The 25,000-nt window shown below is 46.5% G+C and overlaps 1 protein-coding gene across 1 annotated transcript in view; it reads right to left on the bottom strand.

The window, feature by feature from the left end:
* Positions 1–25,000, bottom strand: part of LOC136600996 (transcriptional regulator ATRX-like) — a 50,682-nt gene that overhangs the window by 1,258 nt on the left and 24,424 nt on the right. Inside the window, exons 3-4 of the mRNA XM_066588832.1 lie at positions 20,908–21,038; positions 11,819–12,001 (exon numbers count right to left, since the gene is read on the bottom strand). Of these exons, the coding sequence (XP_066444929.1) occupies positions 11,819–12,001; positions 20,908–21,025 (301 nt within the window). The 5' untranslated portion in view covers positions 21,026–21,038. The remainder of the gene's footprint in view (positions 1–11,818; positions 12,002–20,907; positions 21,039–25,000) is intronic.

Here is a 25,000-nt window from a genome sequence, read left to right as displayed (position 1 = left end):
CTTTATTAGACAGCCATCTGATAGCGCAGGGGTGTCAAACTCATGGCTCGCGGACCGAAAAACATTTCTTCTCTTCTACCACCTGTGCCTGGTCTGACTGCTCCTTGAGTCAGACAGAGGTCATTAGTATATTACAGACTAGAGATGAGCGAGCACCAAAATGCTCGGGTGCTCGTTACTCGAGACGAAATTTTCGCGATGCTCGAGGGTTCGTTTCGAGTAACGAACCCCATTGAAGTCAATGGGCGACTCGAGCATTTTTGTATATCGCCGATGCTCGCTAAGGTTTTCATTTGTGAAAATCGGGGCAATTCAAGAAAGTGATGGGAACGACACAGAAACGGATAGGGCAGGCGAGGGGCTACATGTTGGGCTGCATCTCAAGTTCACAGGTCCCACTATTAAGCCACAATAGCGGCAAGAGTGGCCCCCCCCCCCCCATTTTTACTTCTGAAAAGCCCTCATTAGCAATGCATACCTTAGCTAAGCACCACACTACCTCCAACAAAGCACAATCACTGCCTGCATGACACTCCGCTGCCACTTCTCCAGGGTTACATGCTGCCCAACCCCCCCCCCCCCCACGACCCAGTGTCCACAGCGCACACCAAACTGTCCCTGCCCAGCCTTCAGCTGCCCTCATGCCACGCCACCCTCATGTCTATTTATAAGTGCATCTGCCACAGGAAAAGCAGGCACACACTGCAGAGGGTTGGCACGGCTAGGCAGCGACCCTCTTTAAAAGGGGCGGGGCGATAGCCCACAATGCTGTACAGAAGCAATGAGAAATCCAATCCTGTGCCACCTCCATCTGGAGCTGCACACGTGGGCATAGCAATGGGGAACCTATGTGCCACACACTATTCATTCTGTCAAGGTGTCTGCATGCCCCAGTCAGACCGCGGTTTTTTATAAATAGTCACAGCCAGGTACAACTCCGCAATGGGAATTCCGTGTGCACCCACAGCATGGGTGGCTCCCTAGAACCCACCGGCTGTACATAAATGTATCCCATTGCAGTGCCCAACACAGCTGATGTAATGTCGTGCTTAATGCAGGTGGGCTTCGGCCCACACTGCATGCCCCAGTCAGACTGGGGTTCTTTAGAAGTGGACACATGCAGTTACCACTCCCTGTGGACCCACAGCATGGGTGGGTGCCAGGAAGCCACCGGCGGTACATAAATATATCCCATTGCATTGCCCATCACAGCTGAGGTAATAATGTCATGTTTAATGCAGGTGGGCTTCGGCCCACACTACATGCCCCAGTCAGACTGGGGTTCTTTAGAAGTGGACACATGCATTTACAACTCCCTGTGGATCCACAGCATGGGTGGCTCCCTGGAACCCACCGAAGGAACATAAAAATATCCCATTGTATTGCCCATCACAGCTGAGGTAACGTCAGCTGTAATGCAGGTGGGCTAAAAATTATTTTGATTACACTGTAGGCGAGGGCCCCCAAAAATTGGTGTATCAACAGTACTAATGTACATCAGAAAAATTGCCCATGCCCAACCAAGAGGGCAGGTGAAACCCATTAATCGCTTTGGTTAATGTGGCTTAATTGGTAACTAGGCCTGGAGGCAGCCCAGTTAAAATAAAAATTGGTTGAGGTGAAAGTTTCAACACTTTAATGAGCATTGAAACGTATAAAAATTGTTTAGAAAAATTATATGACTGAGCCTTGTGGGCCTAAGAAAAACTGCCCGTTCGGCGTGATTATGTGAGCTTTCAGGAGGAGGAGGAGGAGGAGAAATATTATACACAGAATGATGAAGCAAAAAGGTCCCCGTTTTGGATGGTGATAGAGAACGATGCTTCCATCCGCGGGTGCAGCCTACGTATTGTTTAGGTATCGCTGCTGTCCGCTGGTGGAGAAGAGAAGTCTGGGGAAATCCAGGCTTTGTTCATCTTGATGAGTGTAAGCCTGTCGGCACTGTCGGTTGACAGGTGGGTACGCTTATCCGTGATGATTCCCCCAGCCACACTAAACACACTCTCTGACAAGACGCTAGCCGCAGGACAAGCAAGCACCTCCAGGGCACACAGCGCCAGTTCAGGCCACGTGTCCAGCTTTGACACCCAGTAGTTGTAGGGGGCAGAGGCGTCACGGAGGACGAACGTGCGATCGGCTACGTACTCCCTCACCATCTTCTTACAGTGCTCCCTCCGACTCAGCCTGGACTGGGGAGGTGTGAGACAGTCTTGCTGGGGAGCCATAAAGCTGGCAAAGGCCTTGGATAATGTTCCCCTGCCTGCGCTGTACATGCTGCCTGATCTCTGCGCCTCCCCTGCTACCTGGCCCTCAGAACTGCGCCTTCGGCCACTAGCGCTATCGGATGGGAAGTTTACCAACAGTTTGTCCATCAGCGCCCTATGGTATAGCATCATTCTGGAACCCCTTTCCTCTTCGGGAATGAGAGTGGAAAGGCTCTCCTTATGCCGTGGGTCGAGCAGTGTTTACACCCAGTAATCCGTAGTGGCCAGAATGCGTGTAACACGAGGGTCACGAGAAAGGCATCCTAACATGAAGTCAGCCATGTGTGCCAGGGTACCTGTACGCAACACATGGCTGTCCTCACTCGGAAGATCACTTTCAGGATCCTCCTCCTCCTCTGGCCATACAAGCTGAAAGGATGACAGGCAAGCAGCATCTGTCCCCTCAGCAGTGGGCCAAGCTGTCTCTTCCCCCTCCTCCTCATACTCCTCCCCCTCCTCCTCCTCTGGCCATACACGCTGAAAGGATGACAGGCAAGCAGCATCTGTACCCTCAGCAGTGGGCCAAGCTGTCTCTTCCCCCTCCTGCTCATGCTCCTCCCCCTCCTCCTCAACGCGCTGAGATATAGACATGAGGTTGCTCTGACTATCCAGCGACATACTGTCTTCCCCCGCCCCCGTTTCCGAGTGCTAAGAGTCTGCCTTTATGCTTTGCAGGGAACTTCTCAAGAGGCATAGCAGAGGAATGGTGACGCTAATGATTGCAGCATCCCCGCTCACCATCTGGGTAGACTCCTCAAATTTTCCAAGGACCTGGCAGATGGCTGCCAACCAGGCCCACTCTTCTGTAAAGAATTGAGGAGGCTGACTCCCACTACGCCGCCCATGTTGGAGTTGGTATTCCACAATAGCTCTACGCTGCTCATAAAGCCTGGCCAACATGTGGAGCGTAGAGTTCCACCGTGTGGGCACGTCGCACAGCAGTCGGTGCAGTGGCAGATTAAACTGATGTTGCAGGGTCCGCAGGGTGGCAGCGTGCGTGTGGGACTTGCGGAAATGTGCGCAAAGCTGGCGCACCTTTCCGAGCAGGTATGACAAGTGTGGGTAGCTTTTCAGAAAGCGCTGAACCACCAAATTAAAGACTTGGGACAGGCATAGCACGTGCGTCAGGTTGCCGAGCTGCAGAGTCGCCACCAGGTTACGGCCGTTGTCACACACGACCATGCCCGGTTGGAGGCTCAGCGGCGTAAGCCAGCGGTCGGTCTGCTCTGTCAGACCCTGCAGCAGTTCGTGGGCCGTGTGCCTCTTATCTCCTAAGCTGAGTAGTTTCAGCACGGCCTGCTGACGCTTGCCCACCGCTGTGCTGCAACGCCGCATGACACCGACTGCTGGCGACGTGCTGCTGCTCACACATCTTGATTGCGAGACAGAGGTTGCGTTGGAGGAGGAGGAGGAGGGTGGTTTAGTGGAGGAAGCATACACCGCCGCAGATACCACCACCGAGCTGCGGCACGCAATTCGGGGGGTGGGTAGGACGTGAGCGGTCCAAGGCTCTGACTCTGTCCCAGCCTCCACTAAATTCACCCAATGTGCCGTCAAGGAGATATAGTGGCCCTGCCCGCCTGTGCTTGTCCACGTCTCTGTTGTTAAGTGGACCTGGGCAGTAACCGCGTTGGTGAGGGCGCGTACAATGTTGCGGGAGACGTGGTCGTGCAGCCCTGGGACGGCACATCGGGAAAAGTAGTGGCGACTGGGAACCGAGTAGCGCGGGGCCACCGCCGCCATCATGCTTTTGAAAGCCTCCGTTTCCACAAGCCTATAAGGCAGCATCTCCAGGCTGATCAATTTGGCAATGTGCACGGTTAACGCTTGAGCGTGCGGGTGCGTGCGGCGTACTTGCGCTCGCGCTCAAACAGTGGCGCTAGCGACGTCTGGACGCTGCACTGAGAGACATTGCTGGATGGGGCCGAGGACAGCGGAGGTGAGGGTGTGGGTGCAGGCCAGGAGACGGTAGTGCCTGTGTCCTCGGAGGGGGGTTGGATCTCAGTGACAGGTTGGGGCACAGGGGGAGAGGCAGTGGTGCAAACCGGAGGCGGTGAACGGGCATCGTCCCACCTTGTGGGGTGCTTGGCCATCATATGCCTGCGCATGCTGGTGGTGGTGCCTCCCCAGCTGATCTTGGCGCGACAAAGGTTGCACACCACTGTTCGTCGGTCGTCAGGCGTCTCTGTGAAAAACTGCCACACAGTAGAGCACCTTGACCTCTGCAGGGTGGCATGGCGCGAGGGGGCGGTTTGGGAAACAGTTGGTGGATTATTCGGTCTGGCCCTGCCTCTACCCCTGGCCAATGCACTGGCTCGGCCTGTGCCCACACCCTGACTTGGGCCTCGGTGTCCTCGCCCGCGTCCACGACCTCTAGGCCTACCCCTACCCCTCAGCATGCTGTATTACCAGTAGTGCAGAAACAGAACGCTGTAATTTAATGTGCCGCTTATTGGCCTGTGGTTGGAGGCTGACTTCGTTTACGGAACGCCAGGAAATAATTTGGCGCACGCCTGCTGTAACACTTAGCTGGCTGCGTATGATTTTGTTGAAGTACTACACCCAGCACACACAGACCCAGAACACTGAGCAGCACAGTGAGAGGCAGGCCAAATAGATTTTTTGCCCAATATTTTTTTATAAAGGCCAACTGCGTATATTCAATCAATAATATATGTCTTCTGTCCCTGCCTCCACAATTCTGTCCCTGGAGTATTACTGCAGGGCGCAATGCTCTGCACAGCCGATATAGCAAAAAATTTGCAACACTGCAAAAAGCAGCCTGCACAGTACTGCACACGGTTAGATGTGGCCCTAAGAAGGACCGTTGGGGTTCTTGAAGCCTACAATCACTCCTAACACTCTCCCTACAGCAGCTCCAGCACGATAGCACTTTCCCTCAGCTAAGTCACAACGCATCTGAGGCGAGCCGCGGGAGGGGCCGATTTTTATACTCGGGTGACACCTGATCTCGCCAGCCACTCACTGCAGGGGGGTGGTATAGGGCTTGAACGTCGCAGGGGGAAGTTGTAATGCCTTCCCTGTCTTTCAATTGGCCAGAAAAGCGCGCTAACGTCTCAGAGATGAAAGTGAAAGTAACCCGAACATCGCGTGGTGCTCGTTACGAGTAACGAGCATCTCGAACACGCTAATACTCGAACGAGTATCAAGCTCGGACGAGTACGTTCGCTCATCTCTATTACGGACTCTGTGCCCAGAACTGAAGGAGCAGTCATACCATGCACAGGTGGAAGAGAAAGGATATTCTGTCGAGTTTGACACTTGTGCCGTAGGGTTAGACCTTCAGAAACATCAGTCTGAGAGGTCCCGGGGTGCACTAAGACAACATTCACTATTATTCTGCCACAACCGTGGAGGCCTGACACAAAGGGTTTCTAGATTCAGGTCTGTGCCAAACTGTGACCCTCCCATTAGCACGGAGCAACAGAGATCTAGATACATTTTTTCTCTTGCTCAGTGACCCATGTTTTGTGTTGTTTTTCACGCTTGATTCTTGCCCGTTTCTCTTACAAAGCAATGGCGCTTGAACCACTTTTCTGCTGTTGCAGCCAATTGGCAATAAGGAACGAAAGATCCGTTAGGATACGTTGGTTGGGACACCAGCTTTGCATCCAACTGCAATCTGCTTGACCATGCACAGTCTGTTCACCAGAAAGATTCTTGACATTGACCCCATTGACCCCTCTGACCCCATTAGGCCTCATGTCCACTGCTAAAATAAAATTAAGAATCCGCAGCGTTTTTCCCTCAGCCTGATCCGCGCCCCATAAGGATGCGTTGGACAGCCGCAGGTAGTTGAATACCTGTGGATGTCATTTTCCCCTGAGGCGCGGATTGCGTGTGCGGGAAAACACCCGCGGCATGCTCCATTTTTAGTGCGGGTCTCCCGCAGGCTTCTATTGAAGTCTGTGGAAGCCGTCTGGATCCGCGGCACACCCACATCTGAATTTCTGCTCTCTGGCGCGGGAGAGTAGGAGTTAAAAAAAAAAAAAAGGAGTGCCCAGCGCATGCGTTGGCGCTTGGGGATTTATATATAATCTTGATCCAGTGTATGAACTGGGGACCGAAACGGTGAAGGCAGGCCTCTAGAAAGCTCCACTCCAGGGAGTCGAAGGCTTTCACCATGTCTGCTGGTGTCTCGTCGGGGTCCGGGGGATGGCCCTTGTCTAGGGCTGTGTGCAGATCGCGGGGGGGGGGGGGAGGGGGCTGGGCGGTGTGGTCCAGTGCGGCCGTTCGCGCCGCCGATAGTATCGAGCCGCGGACTGTTACAATGCCGGCTTCAGGTGCCGGGGGCTGGTCCCGATGGTGTAGCGGGGTATGCGAGTCCGGAGGCTCTGGCGCGCAGCGCCGCCGGGTCGCGGCTGAGAGTGCTGGCAGGGCGTTGGCGAGCGGTCACTCCCGCACTCCGTCTCAAGGTTCCCGCCGTCCGGTGGGGTCTCCGAGGCGCCGCTGTCCCTCGTTCCGCAGCTGCAGCAGGGTGTGTGAGTCCCGTCGGTGCCTCAGGGACGTGAGTGGAGCGAATTAGGCCAGGATTTTGGCAGGATTTTTAGAGGATCCCCTGGGGAGCTTCACTTAGGTGCAACCGTCCATCTTGGTCGCAGGCCACGCCCCATTCTAGACTTCATTTTTAGCATGCAAAATAATGTCTTATAAAAAAAAAAAAAAAGTGGTATCATTAACCCAGAGAAAAATGTTGGTACCTTATTTAACCCCTTAATGACGCGGCCCCTTTTTTAAAAATATATTTTCGTGTTTTCCTCCCTTCGAAAAAATTGTAACTCCTTTATTTATCCATCGACGTCGCTGTATGAGGGCTTGTTTTTTGCGGGACGACTTGTATTTTTAAATGATGCCATTTACTGTACCATATAATGTACAGAAAAACGTTTAAAAAATTCTAAGGGGAGTAAAATGAAAAAACGACATTCCATCATCTTTCAGTGCGTCTTGTTTCTACGGCGCACAAACTGCAACAAAAGCGAAATGATAACTTTATTATATGGGTCAGTACGATTACTACGATACCAAACTTGTATTGTTTTTTTTTTTTTACTGTACTGTTTTTTTTTTCCCAAAGATTTAATTTTTAAAAAATTTTCTGTGGTCATTTTGTGCGCACAATTACCTTTTTTTTCCGTCGACGTAGTTGAGCGAGGGTTCATTTTTTGCAGGTTGTCCTGTAGTTTCCGATAGTACCAATTCATAATAAAAGCGATCAAAAAGTCGTATGTAATTGTGTTTTTTCTGGGAGACAGGGTAACTAAAAAAGTGCATTTCTGGAGTTCTTTTTTTTTTCCAGACAATGTTCACCATGCAGGAAAAATAATGCGCTACTTTAATGGATTGGACTTTCACAGACGCGGTGATACCAAATACATATTTTTATTTTATAGTTTAGATTTTTTAATAATAGACATGGCAAAAGGGGGGTGATTTAAACTTTTATAAAACTTTTTTTTTTTTGCTTTGATCGCTCCTGCAGTATGACGTAATGCTATAGCATTACGTCATACTGCCATTTGACAGGCAGGTCTATCAAGCCACCCCACGGGGATGGCTTGAAAGGCAGTCTGCTAAGGCAGCCCCAGGCCCCCAGCTGCCATGACACCTGCACAGCTCCCCCGATCTAACTGCGGGGGGGGGGGGGGGGGGACGGGGGACGGGGGACGTACGGATTTAAATGCCGCTGTCAGAAATGACAGCGGCATTTAAAGGGTTAATTAATAGCCGAGATCGGCCGAACGGGGTCAGCTGTAACAAACAGCTGATGCCCGCACTCTATGAAGAGAGGTCGCCCTGCGACCGCTCTTTATACATACCCTGATGCTCCATGACGTACTCTTACATCCTGGAGCGGGTAGGGGTTAAACCCGCCCTATGTACGTCACAAAAAAACATACCGTATATACCGCCGTATAAGACGACTTTTGAGCCCAGCAAAATCTTTGCAAAAGCCGGGGGTCGTCTTATACGGCGAGTACTAAAACTTCCTGCACTAAAAGCTGCAGTAGAATCTGCGGTCGGCGTACGGCAGAACTTACCATGCTGTACGGAGCCGGCTCGGGCACGAGAGAATGACAGTCAGCCCCCCCTGATGTTGCCGCGGAGGACTTCTGCTGACTCTTGTGCGCCGGCAGCCTCCTCATCCCCGCCCCTCGTCTGTAGTCTCAGAACTTGACAGCTGGACTCTCCGCTCTGTGGGGCCCCGCTGAGAGCGAAAACATCGCGGCAAGGAAGCGCAGGCGATGCGGACTGAATGGTAAGTCTCCCCGGGGTCTTTGTGGAACTTCCGATGGGCGGGACGGGCGGGACGCTATCGGAGGTTGCTGGGTGACCGGAGTGGAGGGACCGCATATTACCGGCAGCAGTTTCTGCTTAGGTTAAGCAGCGCTGCTGATTAGAGCCACCTGATTGGTGCACACTGTGCAGTCACGTGGTGCCGAAGAGCCAATCAGGTGGCTCTAATCAGCAGCGCTGCTTAACCTAAGCAGAAACTGCTACCGGTAATATGCGGAGGGACCCATGGTGCTCCTGGTGACCCGCGGCGCTATAAGGTACCGTATTTGGACCCATAATGTATTTAGATGCATAGCAATATGGCAATAGTCTTAGAGACAGGGAGGGCTGGGCAGGCAGGGAGCTGAGCAATCCAAGCAGGCTTTGTATACAACAACCAGCCAATCGCCGGTAAGGTACCGTACATCGCTTGCTGTGATTGGCTGGTTGTTGTATACCACATACAGCACCACTATCTCTACCTGTTTATTCAGCATAGCACCATTATCCAGTACATACATACAGTACAGTATACGGTACACATGTCCAACAGTCAAAACCCTGTCATGGCTCCAGCTCCACCAGCAAGAAGAAAGAAGTATGAAGCCAGTTTCAAACTTAAAGTTGTAAAGTTTGCCATGGAACATAATAACTGCGCTGCTGCCAGACAATATGGAGTAACAGAGAAGATGGTTCGGGACTGGAAAGCAAATGAAAAAGCATTAATGAGTATGCCAAGGGGTAAGTGTGCATTAAGAAGAGGCACCCCACATTGGCCAGAACTTGAAAACCATGTAGAAGACATGGTGAATGAGCATCGCCAAAGCGGTTTTGTAGTGACCCGAAATAAAATACGTTTGTTTGCACTTCAGTGGGCCAAATCTAACCCAGATCACAGCAACAGATTTAAGGCCACTGCATCCTGGTGTACTAGATTCATGGGAAGGCATAATCTGGTACTGAGGCAAAAGACGAAAATTGCGCAAAAATTACCGCCAGAGCTTGATAGCAAAGTAAATAGTTTCCATCAATACGTAATAAAGCAGCGCACTAAACATGACTATGCGTTAAGTAATATTGGAAATATGGATGAAACTCCAATGAATTTTGATATGGTTGGAAATACAACTGTCCATCAAAAAGGTGAAAAAACAATTTTAATTAAAACAACAGGCCATGAGAAGTCCAGTTTTACGGTGGTACTAGGATGCACAGCTGATGGCGCCAAACTGAGACCAATGATTATTTTTAAAAGAAAAACAATGCCAAAACTCAAGTTCCCTGTTGGTTGTTTTGTACATGTGCATGAAAAAGGCTGGATGGATGAAGAAGGGGTACAGCTATGGCTTGATAACGTATGGAGCAGGCGACCAGGTGGACTTATTCAAAAACGTAGTCTACTGGTGTGGGATATGTTCAGGGCTCATTTAACTCCCAGCACCAAGCAAAGGCTTGCAAGACTAAACACAGATATAGCAGTTATTCCTGCAGGATTGACATCATTGGTACAGCCACTGGATGTGTGCCTAAACAAGCCATTTAAAGATCGCATTCGAGAACAGTGGAATGAATGGATGGTTAGCGGCGAAAAATCATTCACAAAAGGAGGAAACATGCGTGCGCCACAGTTGGATGTTTTGTGCGAGTTTGTCATAAAAGCCTGGAATGATATTGATGCAGAATCAGTAATCAAGTCTTTCAAGAAGTGTGGCATATCAAATTCATTAGATGGTATGGAGGACGACTACTTGTGGCAAGATGAAGATGAAGCCGAAGCTGAGACCACACCATCTGATACGGAATTCGATCCATACGACGACTGCCTCACAAATGTACCACAAGATGTCATTGATGTACTTATGGTATCAGATGACGAACAGGAGGATTTTGAAGGGTTTTAAAGGGAAACTCACGGCAGCAAAACCTGCAAAAATACCATACCTTGCAGTTATGGTGGGCGTTGCCAGGCACTTTCTATTCTTTGTTATCATCAGTTCCAGTTTGGTTGACAGGTTAGAAAACAAACAGCATGGCGGCTCCCATGGGTTTACTGTCCTATCCTTCCTTTCAGCTTTAGAGTGATTTATGAAAAGTTTACGTTAATCCACTTGCACTGTTTTATGTTTACCGTACATGTTTGATGACAAACAGCCTTATGTTTATAAGTGACAGTTTTCCTGCTAAGTACCTGCATGTCATAAGCATTTGAATTAAAATTACCACATTGAAATCAAATTTGATGTTTTTTGGTGCGCCTGGAAAGAGGGGTAGTCTTATACGGCGAGTATATCTCAAACTCTAGATTTTAACTGCAAAAGTTGGGGGTCGTCTTATACACCCAGTCGTCTTATACGCCGGTATATACGGTAATAAAAAAGTTGTGCCCATCTCACCTTACAAGAAAAATATTTAGCAAGGGATCAAAACATTGCATGGATCAACAAATGGTACCATTAAAAAGTCCAATGCATCCTGCCCAAAAGAAAAAAAAAAAAAAGTACAAGCATACTCTTTACACAGCACTGTTAAATAAAAATGTGGGTGGTATTGGAATGCAGCGATAAAACAAAAAAAACAAACACATTTTATTTTAAAGTTTAGAAAAGTTGCAAAAAAAACAAAAAACCGAAACACACCTATATAAATTTGGAATTCGTGTAATCGTACCGGCCTGCAGAATTAAACATATAATTTGTATATGGCAACAAAATTGTACTGCACATGACAGCATATCCCCCGCCCGCTGTAATGCGCAGTCTTGCATTTTTTTTTTAATTTTTTTTTTAAGACGTCCTGCACCGTCGCTTTGTAACGGTGTATGAGCTGCCCATACACAATGTAATTGCATATGGGCGGGGTTGATTACAAGCCCATAGAGAACAATGGACTCACTTGTGTGTAATACGCTGCAAAATAGAACATACTTTTTTTTTTTGCGTCGCACACTATTGTGAACGGAATTGCACATGGCAATGTATTTTATTGTCTATGATTTACCGTGTACAGCATGTGCGTAATACGAGGTATTCATACGCTCATGTGAACCTGGCCTAAGGTGCAAATTGGCTTTGTCACTAAGGGAGTTAAAACAAACTGTTTTTTGAGGTGTATGGGTTTTTTTTGTTTTTTTTAAAAGTAAAGCGAATCATTTTTGGATTCCACTGTCCCCTTTAAAGCTACAGAGTTGTATTTTTGTCCTGCTACAAATCCACTTCTAATCACTGGTAATAAAATTATCAATTTCCAAACTTCCGTACCCTTTCTTCTATTCCGCCGCTTGCCATCCTTGGAACTCTTGGACTTATCCTTCTTCTCTTTGTCTCCCTTCTCCCCGTCAGATTCGGCCTCACTCAGGGACAGCTTGTGTCGCAGCAGACGATGCCGGTAGCGGGGCTTCTTGGTGGAGTCTGTGCCAGAATCGGAGCCCGAACTTTCTTCATCTAGAACACAAACTCTATTTTTATTATGTTAATTATGCATTTCCATGGTAAACAAGAGCCATGACCAACATGCTCACCAAACAAGCGGATTTCTAGCACAACACATGGACATTTTTCATCTGCTTTCTCGCAAGCCTTTTATTTGTTTTATTGGACAAAGAACAGAAATGGTGTGGGGAAACAAAATGCTCAGCAAAGCCAACACGGCAATAAGCCATACAGACATTGATCATACGTCACACACACCATAGGGGAACGGAGGAAGAAGACTGCGAGGTTGAAGGGGAAGGGGGAGGCACACTGGCCTCCACATATAGGAGCACATGTTTCAGGGCATTATTGGTTCTTAGAAACAATCCTTTTAACCCCTTGAGTGGCACGCCCCGGAAATTTTCCGGGACGAGCTCCACTACCGAAGATTTCCGGGCTATGTATCACTATGGGAGCTGCAGAGCACAATGCCACAAGCTGTGGCATTGTGCTCTGCCTGCACAGACCCAGCGAGAACAAAGCAAGGGCTTTGAAAAACCAGCAGAAGATATTGCCGATATGCCGGCAATCTCCTGCTTCTAAGTCTCCTGCTTTGTTTACAGGTTGCCATAGAGACCATCGGCTTGTCAGAAGCAAGCCGATGGTCTCTGTGGCAGGGAGAGCTGGTTCTTGGCTGTCAGTGGACAGCTAGGTGCTAGCTCTTACAGCAGAGATCAGAGAAAACCTCTGATCTCTGCTGTGTTAACCCTTTACATGCTGCAGTCTATGTGACTGCAGCGTGTAAAGGGCCGTCACTGCAGCATGTAAAGGGCTGTCACCATCGGACCCCCGGAATGTGATCAGGGGGTCCTGATGGGTCCCTGTGGAAGTCCCCTAAAGGGACAAAAAAAAAGTTAAAAAAAAAAAAATTATAAAAACACTTGTCTCCCTTTATTTTGTAAAAAATCAAAAATAAAAATCACACATGTGGTATCCATGCGTCGTAATGACCCAGAGAAGGAAGTTAATACATTATTTAACCCCTTAATGACATGGCCCCTCCCCCCCCCCAATTTCTTTTTTTCCTCCCCCCTGTTTAAAAAAAAAAATCACAACTTGTCCCGCAAAAAACAAGCCCTCATATGGCCTTGTCAATGGAAAAATGAAAAAGTTATGGCTCTTGAGACGCAACTGCAAAATTAGTTGAAATTCAATGATCAGACCATTTTAAAAAACCTGCCCTGGTGGGTCTGACAAGGTGGTAGGAAACCCGCCACTCAAGGGGTTAAAGGAAAAATAGTCTGGTTTATCATTGAGTTCTTTAAAAAAAAAAAAAAAAAAAAAAAAGGATGGAGGGTGGGGGTCAATTACATCACTGTAGCCTTCCTGGCAAACAAAAAAGGTTTCTCTCATAAAAATACGGAGGTCGTGTTGTCACTGCTCATTATCCAATAATCCAAACAATAAAAAGGTTCAGGAGAGGCTGAAATCCCCAATGCAAGCTGGGGCTACACAGCGAGAACAACCCCCAGAGCTACACAGCGAGATATATAGAGAGAACAACCCCAGGGCTGTATAGTGAGAACTACCGCCAGGGCTATATAAAGAGACTCCACGAATCATACTGTGTTACCAGAGCATGCCCAGTACAAAGCAGGCGCGGCTGTCTTAATAGAGCGTGTGCAGGCCCTTAGAAAAGTTATTGAATGCTGTTCGTATCAACTGAGCATGCCCAAGTACTTAAAGAATATAGCAAGTGCAGCTGTCTAACCAGAGCGCGTGCCGGTACTTAGATTTTATTGGATTTTATCTGCATCAACTGAGCACATCTGAACACTTAGAGAATATATCAGGGTGGCTGTCTCAATGGCGTCTGTACTGACAATTAGACTGCAGTCTAATCCACATCAACTGAGCAAATTCCAACAATGATAGCATCTTCAAGGGCTAGAAAGGCCACAGAAAGGTATAGTAAAACATCTAGGTAAACACATCCGCTCTCGAGTGCGGCAAACTACCACTAAAAAGATGTTGTAAATGTCATATAGTCCAATAGTTTACCCTTTTTGTGAACCTTATTGATGCAAAAGACACCATACTAATAAGCCCATAAATTGTCCCAGCAAGGGCATTATCTATATATGTTGCCTACTGTAGCTGCGTGAAAATTTACGATGGAAAAACTATCCAAGAAATGAGGAAAAGAATGTCAGGACATCTTACCACTATCCGGACTATAATGATACATCAGCGGCTCGCCGTATTAATAGAATCCATGGTGGTAACCTCTAATGCCTGTGTACAGACACCAACCATTGAGACAGCCACATTGCTATATTCTCTAAGCGTTTAGGCGTGCTCAGTTGATGCGGATACATTTCCCATTTACCTGTACAAATGCTATTGAGACAGCTGTGCTTGCTATAATTTCTAAGTACCGATGCTGTTCAGCTGATGCAGGCAGTGTTTAACAATCTTTCTAAATACCTGCATGTACTGTATTTAGACAGCAACCCTGATATATTCTATAATTGTTCAAACATACTCAGTTGATGCAGATAAAATCTAACAATCTTTCTATTTGCCGCCAAACGCTCTGGTTAGACAGTTGCGCTTGCTAGATTCCCTTGGGCATGCTCAGTTGATGGGGATAGATAGCATATAATAATTTTTTTTAAGTACCTGCACATGCTCTGTTGATACAGCGGCGTTCGCTATGTACTTAGGCATGCTCAGAAAAAGTATTGAATTCTATCTGCATCCACTGAGCATGCCCAAGTACTTATAGCAATATATAAGTAATAGTAATATAGCACGCTCAGGTAACTCAATAGAGCATGTGCAGGCAAACAGAGAAATTACTACATTTTATCCGCATCAACTGAGCATGCCTGAATGCTTACAGAATATAACAGTGCGGCTGTCTCAATGGTGTGGGTACTGACACTTAAAGGGGTTGTCCCGCAAAAGCAAGTGATGGCGTCCCCGTATCCCTGGCGCCGGCCGAATCCTTCTCCTTGATTAGACACGCTTGCGCAGTCTGCCCTCTTCTGTCCCGTTGAATGGGGCCGCTCCAGCGTGCTCGCGCCGCACAGGTTGTCTGGCAACCTTACAATATATTCTTGAAATGCAATACTAGACTCCAAAATGAATTCGTATCATCTGCCAAAACCAGCAGGCATGCAATTACACCAAGGGCATTATGGGAATGGAATTCTGGCCAGTCTATGCAGCCGTTGAGGGATTAAAGGGGTTGTCCCGCGCCGAAACGGGTTTTTTTTTTTTTTTAAACCCCCCCCCCCCCGTTCGGCGCGAGACAACCCCGATGCAGGGGTTAAAAAAACAACCCCCACAGCGCTTACCTGAATCCCGGCGGTCCGGCGTCTTCATACTCACCTGCTGAAGATGGCCGCCGGGATCCTCTGTCTCCATGGACCGCAGGGCTTCTGTGCGGTCCATTGCCGATTCCAGCCTCCTGATTGGCTGGAATCGGCACGTGACGGGGCGGAGCTACACGGAGCCCCATAGAGAAGAGGAGAAGACCCGGACTGCGCAAGCGCGGCTAATTTGGCCATCGGAGGGCGAAAATTAGTCGGCACCATGGAGACGAGGACGCCAGCAACGGAGCAGGTAAGTATAAAACTTTTTATAACTTCTGTATGGCTCATAATTAATGCACAATGTACATTACAAAGTGCATTATTATGGCCATGCAGAAGTGTATAGACCCACTTGCTGCCTCGGGACAACCCCTTTAAGTATTCTTGCTGTATAATGTATAGCTGAGGAAGTTTATTATTGGAGGCTGGTGAGATGGACGTGTGCGACTCCAAGTTCTCGAACTAAACATCATTTATTGGAATCTACCATCTTGAATGCGCTGAGCAAGTGAGGACAAGCTAGGAATATATGGCAAAATCAGCTAGGAGGGCCTTGAGATGTCAAAACTGCTATCAAGGGATCCATAAATAGAGGTCCAAGGGTGGAGTTGTGCAGAGAGGGCACGACGCAGTTTAAGAAACCTAGAAGGACTTGCTCTTGGGGCATAAAACTATTCTCAAGATCATGAAATGAGCACTTTTTACCGTCTGGTTACAGATCAAGAGAAATCACCCTACAGGACTTCCAGAAGGGAACTGCCTCAAAGGAGGCCAATCGGGAAAGACATGGATTATGTCATATCTGTTACAATACCAGGAAAAGATGATATGACCGCTGTCCAGACTCTCTGGGCCAGACAGAGTACAGGAGTTAAAGGGTGGGCTACCACTGTTGGGAGCTCCAATACTGGCCATAATGTCTGCCAGCTCAGATAGATAGGAGAGAAGGTGGGATTTAGAGCTGATCGGAGGAAAGTCAGAATCTGTCCTACATAATACAGAAGTCAATCAGGAAGAGATAATCTTCCCAAATGTTTAGGGTGCTGTAGAGTAGATTCCTTAATCTAAGGAGATGCTGACCCCCAGATAAAGGGAGTTTAAATTGAGGCGGCTGTGGCCTTACCCAGGACCACAGGCGGCTGTGGCCTTACCCAGGACCACAGGCGGCTGTGGCCTTACCCAGGACCACAGGCGGCTGTGGCCTTACCCAGGACCACAGGCGGCTGTGGCCTTACCCAGGACATAAACCCCTTAAGGACCAAGAGCCGTAAATTTACAGCGCTTGATCCTGGGCTTTAATCCTGTCAGATCGCAGAAGTCCGGCACGGGATAAAAGTCTCTGCTCCTGCAATCAAGCAGATGCAGGTCGAGCCCCCAGCTGTTGGTAACAGCTGAGAATCCAGAGAAGGGAGGAGTGTTTTTTAACCATTTCTACCTTCTCCTTTCCGGGGTACATAGCGCTCAGTGAGCGCTATGTACTAAAAAGTGAAAGTGGAAGTTTCTTCAACTACTCAAGCTGGAGGTCACAGGATTCACTGTTACAGTAGAGCTGCAGGGTTCTAACAGGCCCAGATCAGCTCTGCCAGTGACACATGTCCTTACAGGGGGACGTTTTTCCCTGTAACTAGGGCTCCTATGAATGCCCCAGCTACAGTGGAAAAGTGTGTAATTTAATTTAAAAAATAAATAAATGGGAATGACCCCTCAGAGGTCTTATATGACATCATGGGGACAAAATGGTAAGAAAAAAAAACTAAGGTCCAAAAATAAGAAAAATTTACAGAACAACAAGATACACAAAAGAAAAATGACCTAAAGCAGGCCGTATGCGCACTGTAATCCAAAACCATAAATATTATATATCATAACGTTCAAAACCAAATAAGGAAGCCATTCCCATACTTTAAGCATAAATATACTAATTAAAAAGAAACTACAAAAAAGTTGTTAAAAAAAATTTTTTTAAGACTTTTTACCCCCAATAAAACAAAAAAAAGAAAAGTTAGTGAAAAAGTTAAAAAAAACAAAAAACAAAAACAGCCCTATGGCTGGGTTCTCACGGGGTGGATTCTCGGCGGAAATCTCGTGGTTTGGCCGCAGCAAAAAAACGCGAGATTTCCGCCGAGAGAACCGCTGCTTCAAAACCTGCGGGCGTTTTGAAGCGGCCCGGCCGCTCGCTCTTCCTCTGCGGCCGGCGCTCCCATAGAGGAGAGCACGGCCGCAGCGGAAAAAAAATAAAATAAATGGACATGCTGCAGTCGGCAAATTTGCGCCACAGTGGCAGCTTCTGCCGGCTTAGCCGCAGCGGATTTGCCGCCCCGTGTGGACGAGATTTCTGAGAAAGCTCGTCCACATGGCTGGCTAATCCTGGGATTAGCGGCCGCATGCGAATTTGCCGCGGCGAAATGCCGCACAGAATTTCCGCGGCAAATCCGCCCTGTGTGAACCCAGCCTATATGTCACAGAAAAAAAGCAGCAAAAATTATTTTGGTAGCTGAAGGAAAGAAAATAGGGCAATAAAAACCACCACATTAGTAAAACTCCTAAAATGTGTCTGGTCCTTAAGGTACAAAACTTGAACACGAAATAAAGCAGGCTGGGCCGTATCCAAAGATAAAATTCTTCTTTATTAATCCATTAAAATTGAGGATGAGGGAGCCACGTATCAACCCTGCAACCAGGTCTTTGTCAAGCTAATGAATCCCTTCACCCACCAACCATAATTAATAAAGAAGAATTTTATCTTTGGAGCCTGCTCTATTTCGTGTTCAAGTGTTTCTGGATCCAAGGAGTCGGGCTACCATCTGGGCTTTGCATAACGAGGGTACCTCTCACCAGCGGTGAAATAGATTTGAGTGCGGCTGTTCTATCTTAAGGTACAAAACAACCAGGTCCTTAAATTAGGCCTTATTCACACTGGCTACAAAACCGTGCGATTTTGTAGCACTACAAAAACGCATGTATGTGAAGCCCAAGATTTCCAATGGGCTCATTGACATGAGAGATGTTTTATAGTCTGAAAGAATCCATTGGAAACCCATGAGCTTGACATACATGCGTTTTTGTAGCGCTACAAGTCGCACGATTTTGTAGCCTGTGTGAATAAGGCCTAAGGGGTTTATAAGAGTGCCCGTCAGTACTAGACAGGTGCATGCCATGTATGTATAGTACAGGTCCATGCAAATGACAGGTGTGTCAGAAGTATCCTATAGGTATATTTTCCTTAATTTCTGCCACTCTGTATGAGGGCAAGGTAATATTTGAAAATAACCTATTTAGTTTTATTTACTTTATAGTTGGATATACTACCATATAAATCCAATAAGCTGTTTAGTTTAATAAGGCCCTGTTGAAGGTTTCAAGTTAGGAAAAGTACAGTCTGCAAAAGCCGTAGTTTCTATCCAGTCCGTGGGGTGTCGCTGTTACACTGGGGTGGGGGGGCCCGCCGTGTCACTATTACGGCTAGGGAATGTCACTATTACCACTGGGGCCGCTGTGAGGGTGGGGTCACTATCATCACTGTGGCCGCTGGAGGGGACTATTATTTCTGGGCCACTGGGGTGAGGTCACTTTTCGCTGAGGAATGTTTACATGTGGCGGAAATGGGCATGGCTGTTTCAAAATAGACAGCGTGCAGATTGACTGCTCTTTGGATGCAGAATTTTCCACTGAAATTTCCACTGAGCACAATCTGCAGTATTTCCGCATCCTAAAAGCAGTCAAAATATGCACGCTATTTTAAAGCGCCCCTGTCCTTTTAAGAACGGGGGTAAAATCATAAGTCGTGATAAGCCCCGTCCCCGACGTGTTGGCACTTTGCCATAAATAAGTGGGTTTTGTGTTGCAGTTTGGGCATTCGGTCTCTAAGGCTGGGTTCACACGGGGCGGATTTGCCGCGCGGAATTTGGCCGCGGCAAATCCGCCCGCGGCCGCTAATCTCGGGATTAGCCAGCCATGTGGACGAGATTTCTCAGAAATCTTGTCCACATGGGACGGGCAATCCGCTGCGGTAAGACCGACTGAAACCGCGGCCGCCACAGCCGCGGTTTTAGAAGATGCAGCATGTCTATTTACTTTTCTTTTTTGTTTATTTTCGTCGTGGCCGCGCTCTCCTCTATGGAGCGCCGGCCGCAACGGAAAAGCGAGCAGCTGGGCCGCTTCAAAGCCGCCGTGGCTTAAACCACGGCGGTTCTCCCGGCGGAAATCTCGCGGTTTTCGCTGCGGCCAAACCGCGAGATTTCCGATGGGAATACGCCCAGTGTGAACCCAGCCTAAAAGTCAGTTGAGCGGTTCCTTCATTTAGATTATACAATCTGGTATAGTAGGATTGAAAGACATTTGAGGATTATGTGATCAGCTCTCTAGTCTTTTCTAATTTCTTTGATAAAGGTTTTTTCCCTCGTCTTTATTAGAGGACATTAGCTTGCTGCCTTTATTGCCGTGCGCATAAATGTTAAGTTTGTGGAAAATATGCATCTGGTCTGTTTCAGATCCAACATGTCTCAATTTTTCTCTCAAAAGCATTCCACTCTTGCTGCACCTTGTCAAGAACTGAGAGCTTTCCCTTCCGTTCCAGAACACCTATTTGTGTGAGAATGTTCTCAATTCCTTTTTGTTTTTTTAAAGAGATAAAGATACTTCTGACATATGCCTTGTTTCCCATATGATGGGGACATTTTTGTTAGTGTTAATTTCAAAGAATACTACTAGTCTTTAGTTTTCTCTCTGGCCGGGTCTTCTCCTCTCTCAGAATGGACTCATTTATACGCCATCCCCATTCCCCAGGGCTACTTAGTAGAATATTTAAAATAGCGTGAACTGGGGTATGATCTGACACCGTGATGTTGTCAATTTGCATTTGTAACACAGATTTGAGTAATTTGGCCGATGTGATCAAATAGTGCAGTCTTTGGAAGGAGAGGCGGAGAGTTTTGAGTATCGATACTGCGGTTGGAGTCTGCGAGGTTTACAGGAAGAAAGAGAAACAAGTTTTAAATCTTGTTGGTAACTTTTTAGACACTATAGGTTTCTATAACCAAAATATGGCTATATGAAAAATACACGACCAATAGTTTAGAAATGCAATGTAATATCATATGGTTTGCAATTTTGCTGTATGAAAATACAAGATTTTCTGTTTGTAAAAGATTTATGTCAAAAAATTTTAATACAAAGTAATTTAACAAAAAAAAAAAAAAAAATCCCATAGGTAGTATAGCTGGACATAATCTCACAGGATGTTTCAGTCCTTACATTGGCCATCGGCTCCTGCCTTTGATCGGTAGGGTTGTAGATTGCTAGATGGCCAGTCAGCATTCTAAGTGTCCATGCAAACGTGAGTAAAACTGCACCATCCCGTTAGCAGCTCACAAGGCAAGTGTGGATTTGAATTGTGGAAAGTTAGCGGGCAGACACCAATTCCTGCAACCGCAATCCCTCACAAGCTAAGACTAACATCTATGACTTACTAGCCAGCCTGGTGCTAGGGGAGCGCAGCCTGGTGTAAGGTGTTTCCTGCATTCACACCCTAGGGATTTATAAAAGGAAAAAACTCACGATTTTCGTTGTCTACTTTATCAGATTTGACTTTTTTCTTTTTACTTTCATCAGGCTCTTCATCAGAATAAGCTTCATCATCTGATGACAAATTGGCTTTTATTTCTTCTAGAAGCATTTTCTTAGCAATTCTGTGAAATGAAAACAAATGGGTTGGGAACTTTGATATGCTAAAACACAAAGCAAGGGAAACTAATTTTGGAAAAACACCATATAAAAAAAACTTTATCCCTCATTTGCGGTTATACCAAATTAGAACTTTAGACCCAGGGGAAGCCCCTATCAGTTACTCTCTGTGAAACTGAACAAAATAATATACGTTGCAAGGATCAATCCTCTTCAACACCGAGTAAAGGGATGGAGCTTGGTATACGTAAAGTGGCACAGAAACTCATTGTGCCAACGCTGATATCTTATCTGTTGCTCAGTCACTGCACTTAACACCACACGAAGGCTATATGCCGCCCTTCCGTCTCCTTGTAGACAACCCCCGGCTCTCCTGCTCAGTTCTTCAAGGTTTTATTTTAAAATATAACATTTCAATTAACAAAAACTACTGAGAGAAGAAAAATTATATTAACAGCAGAATTTAACAGATCCGTTCCACTCCCCATGTTTAGGTCAAACAGAATCTGAGGCAAAGTCCAATGAGAATGAGTAGGAGCCCCCCGGCCGCGCAGGCACACGGACACAAGTGGCTCCCTACGATCACACAATCTGTGAGCCTTCCTACACTCCCATTGATGTAATGGTAGAACAATACCTGCCATAGTCTGCCGCATCACATTGTGGCCACTTACCAGGCTCCGCTGTAGTATTGTCCAGGCTCTGAGGGCCCTTTTAAACTTAATTATTTTTCAGATTCTCGCTGGATTGCAGGAATTCATACAATAATCCTTCAGCGTAAATGCAGTCAAAAACAGAACAACAAATGGTAATCAGTTTGTTATTCCTGCAGAAAATGAATGACAGACGACCATCGGTTTATCTATGAACGACTGCCTGTTTATTGTAAACGGAGGCGGGCGGTAGCGATGTCAGTTTCACTGCGCTTCCAGTCGCTGAGCGATTATTGCTGGGATGACTTAAGTAAAAGTAAAATCATCCTTTGTAAAAGGAACCAAATATAAAAGGAGAATCCTAAAGCTGGCCACACAGGACACCAGGCAGAAAACTAGTGGGCTAAATGGGGAGGGGGTGAACAGCAGACTAAGAGTCTTCAGGAAGTAATGGAGTACAGCGCCCCCTTTTAGAGACCAGCAGTGACGGGAGATTCATAAAAGTCTTGGGGTATGTGTTCACACGGCTGATAAAAGACGCTGAAGATTTTTCCGCCGCTAATACCACAGCAGAAATACACCAATGGCTACTGCAAATTCATCACCGCCAGTGGCTGTACGCAGAGCCGCTCAGGATTGCATCAGAAATAATGCACATGGATTCTGCGCATCAGCAGGTTTTGAGAGGCAAAATCACCACAGAAATAGCCATGTTGGATTCTGCCATGTGAATATACCCTTAGACTCCGCTAGTCTTCCATCAGTAGTAAACCTACAAGTAGTACAACAATACAGCAAACTAACATGACAGTGGCCTATTGTAGAAAGAAATGGGGGAAAAACAGCACCAGGTCTTTATGGTGGATGATTTGGGGGAGGGGGGGTTTGAGAGGGGTGGGGGTGGAAACGCTGCACCGAGGTGTTTGATGTAGGTCAACCGCTCTAAAGACATTCTGGATTTTTTTGTGGCATTTTTCTCTCACTTTTGTTTTGCCTTTTTGGCCTGCTGCATTTTCTTCAGGTCGCAGCATGCTCCGGCTCTACCCATTTTCCCAACAGGCTTCTCTATAAGAAAAACATGCCAAACAAAAAAAAAATGCCTATAAAAAAAGGCAGACCTCATACAGTAAAGCATAGGATTTTTCTGACTCCCTCTCCCTATTAGGATGTAAATAGTCTTATTTGTGTATAGGGTTATTAACCTGACTATTCTTAGTCTCCAGCAGTGCCATCAACTGTCACTAACTCACCGCGCCCTGCCAATGGTGAGATGATCCTGCACATACTGTCCCAGTTTACACAGCGGAGCTGAAAATAGATGTGTCAGCATGTTTTGTACACTTTGGTGTGAAAACAGCAATATTTTGTGAACATCCACCATTTAAAAAAAAAAAAAAAATGTTTAAAAGATACTGATTTAAATATTATTTTCCAACGATCCATTCCCTTTAAAACTAAAGAGTGTGTCAAGTATCAGTACAGTACTGTTATAATTGCTTTAAACATATGGACAACCATGTAGATGTTCCTTGACTACGTAATGCATATTGCCAGCATCCCCACAAGCCGGCATGCGTTCACGCCACATTCAGCTGCAGACCACAATTGACCCACCATACGTGTAGTGTCATCATTGGGAAAAAATTTAAAAAAAAAAAAAAAAAGATTCCCATATGTCCAACATGAAGTGTACATGATCTAGTTTGGGCTCAGTCTTCTGTAACGTCTTTAATGGTAGCAGCTCTTAGTTACAGAGGTCCTTAATGCCAACTCTACAGTAGATATGTAGAATTTACTTGCATGTGGTTATAAGCAGAACAAACGCAATGCATCAACAAAGCCAAAAGTACGTCCGAGAGACCCTAAGGGCTCCGCTGACACCGCCTTTAAGTTATTAAATGGGGTTTCTGGTTTCTTTTACACCCAAAGAGCGCAGTGTACATTGCTATCCTAACTTTCAAAAGTAGCACACTCCCAATGGAAATCCTACAAGACATCACTAAGTAAAGGGCTTCAGCGGAAACTGGAGGTTTGAAAATCCACCCTGTGTAGCCATTACGGTTCAACTGAAAGAGTAGAACTAATCGTGCGACCAAGATTTAGCAGTATGAACTAATCTGAACAATGATTTCTCTAAACTATAGCCGGGAACAGGACACACATGCTTGCAATTACTACAGGAGCCATTTAAGATAGCAGTCATCGGATGGGACTACTTTGTGATTTTGTATAAAGCACGGTGAGCTCTTCGTCTGGAGTAAACGTGTAATTCCAGGTGTTAGAGATTGATAGTCTGTCCTCAGGACTGGCCATCAATAATTGATCAGTGTGGTTCATTCACCTGGGACCCATCAGCCAACTGAGAGGGCCAAGTTCTGGTGCAAGTGCTGCAGCCTCCGAAGGCTTCCTTTGTCCTCGGGACAAATTCTATAGTACCCGAGTACTACCGGCTCGCCCTACGAAGGTTGCTACTGCAAGTATATAAACACATCACATGGCATTCAGGGTACAAACTGGATTGCACTCAGATCATTACTTTTTTACGAGGAAAAGTCTAGAGAGAAAGTTATGCTTTGGTAAGAGGGGCAATTCCCCACTCCAGATGGGGGCACATCGGCACTAATAGCAGGGAGACATTTATTTTTTTTTGGCAAATTTCTAACCAGAAAGGAAACCACGGCTTTCACTAAGGGATTGCGTTAGAAGCCATGCAAAAGCATTATCACACACAAAGGTTCAGATCATAGGTTTAATGTATGTGGAGATCACGCATCATTCTAATATTCTTAAACGTGTACCAGGAATCAGTGGGACTTTGGCTTTTGAGACAGAACCCTCCTCCTCATAATCACCATAACCCTTTTAGAGCTAAAAACATATATGAATATGGCTTATACAAAAAAAAAAAAAGTTTGTAGCTTGTAAAAACTGCATCTGCACATTTTAGCATCTGTAATCTCAGTTAATCCCTTTAGACCCCCAAGAAAAACAAAAGTAAATGCATGGACAAGAAAATTTCAAAAAATTTATTTCAACCATGAAAGCAAAAATGCAATTACACACCATTAACCTCATTAGAATTTCTGTAGTCACTTTAAACAATCCCAGGGAAAAAATAAGCAGAAAATAAAAATCACACATGAGGAAGCCTAGCACTGCGTCATCAACTAAATTACAGAAAGTACTGGGATAATGCCCAAACTCATCCTTCTGTTCCATGGACATATTAAGCAGCCCCCTCCCCCCACCTCCAGCTGGTGGCACAATCTGCTGCACCAGTGCCCCTGACATCTACATAGGACCACCTCATAGTG

Source organism: Eleutherodactylus coqui, unplaced genomic scaffold, assembly GCF_035609145.1.
Source record: "Eleutherodactylus coqui strain aEleCoq1 unplaced genomic scaffold, aEleCoq1.hap1 HAP1_SCAFFOLD_450, whole genome shotgun sequence".
Lineage (NCBI taxonomy): Eukaryota > Metazoa > Chordata > Amphibia > Anura > Eleutherodactylidae > Eleutherodactylus > Eleutherodactylus coqui.
This window is presented reverse-complemented; position numbering and strand designations above follow the sequence as displayed.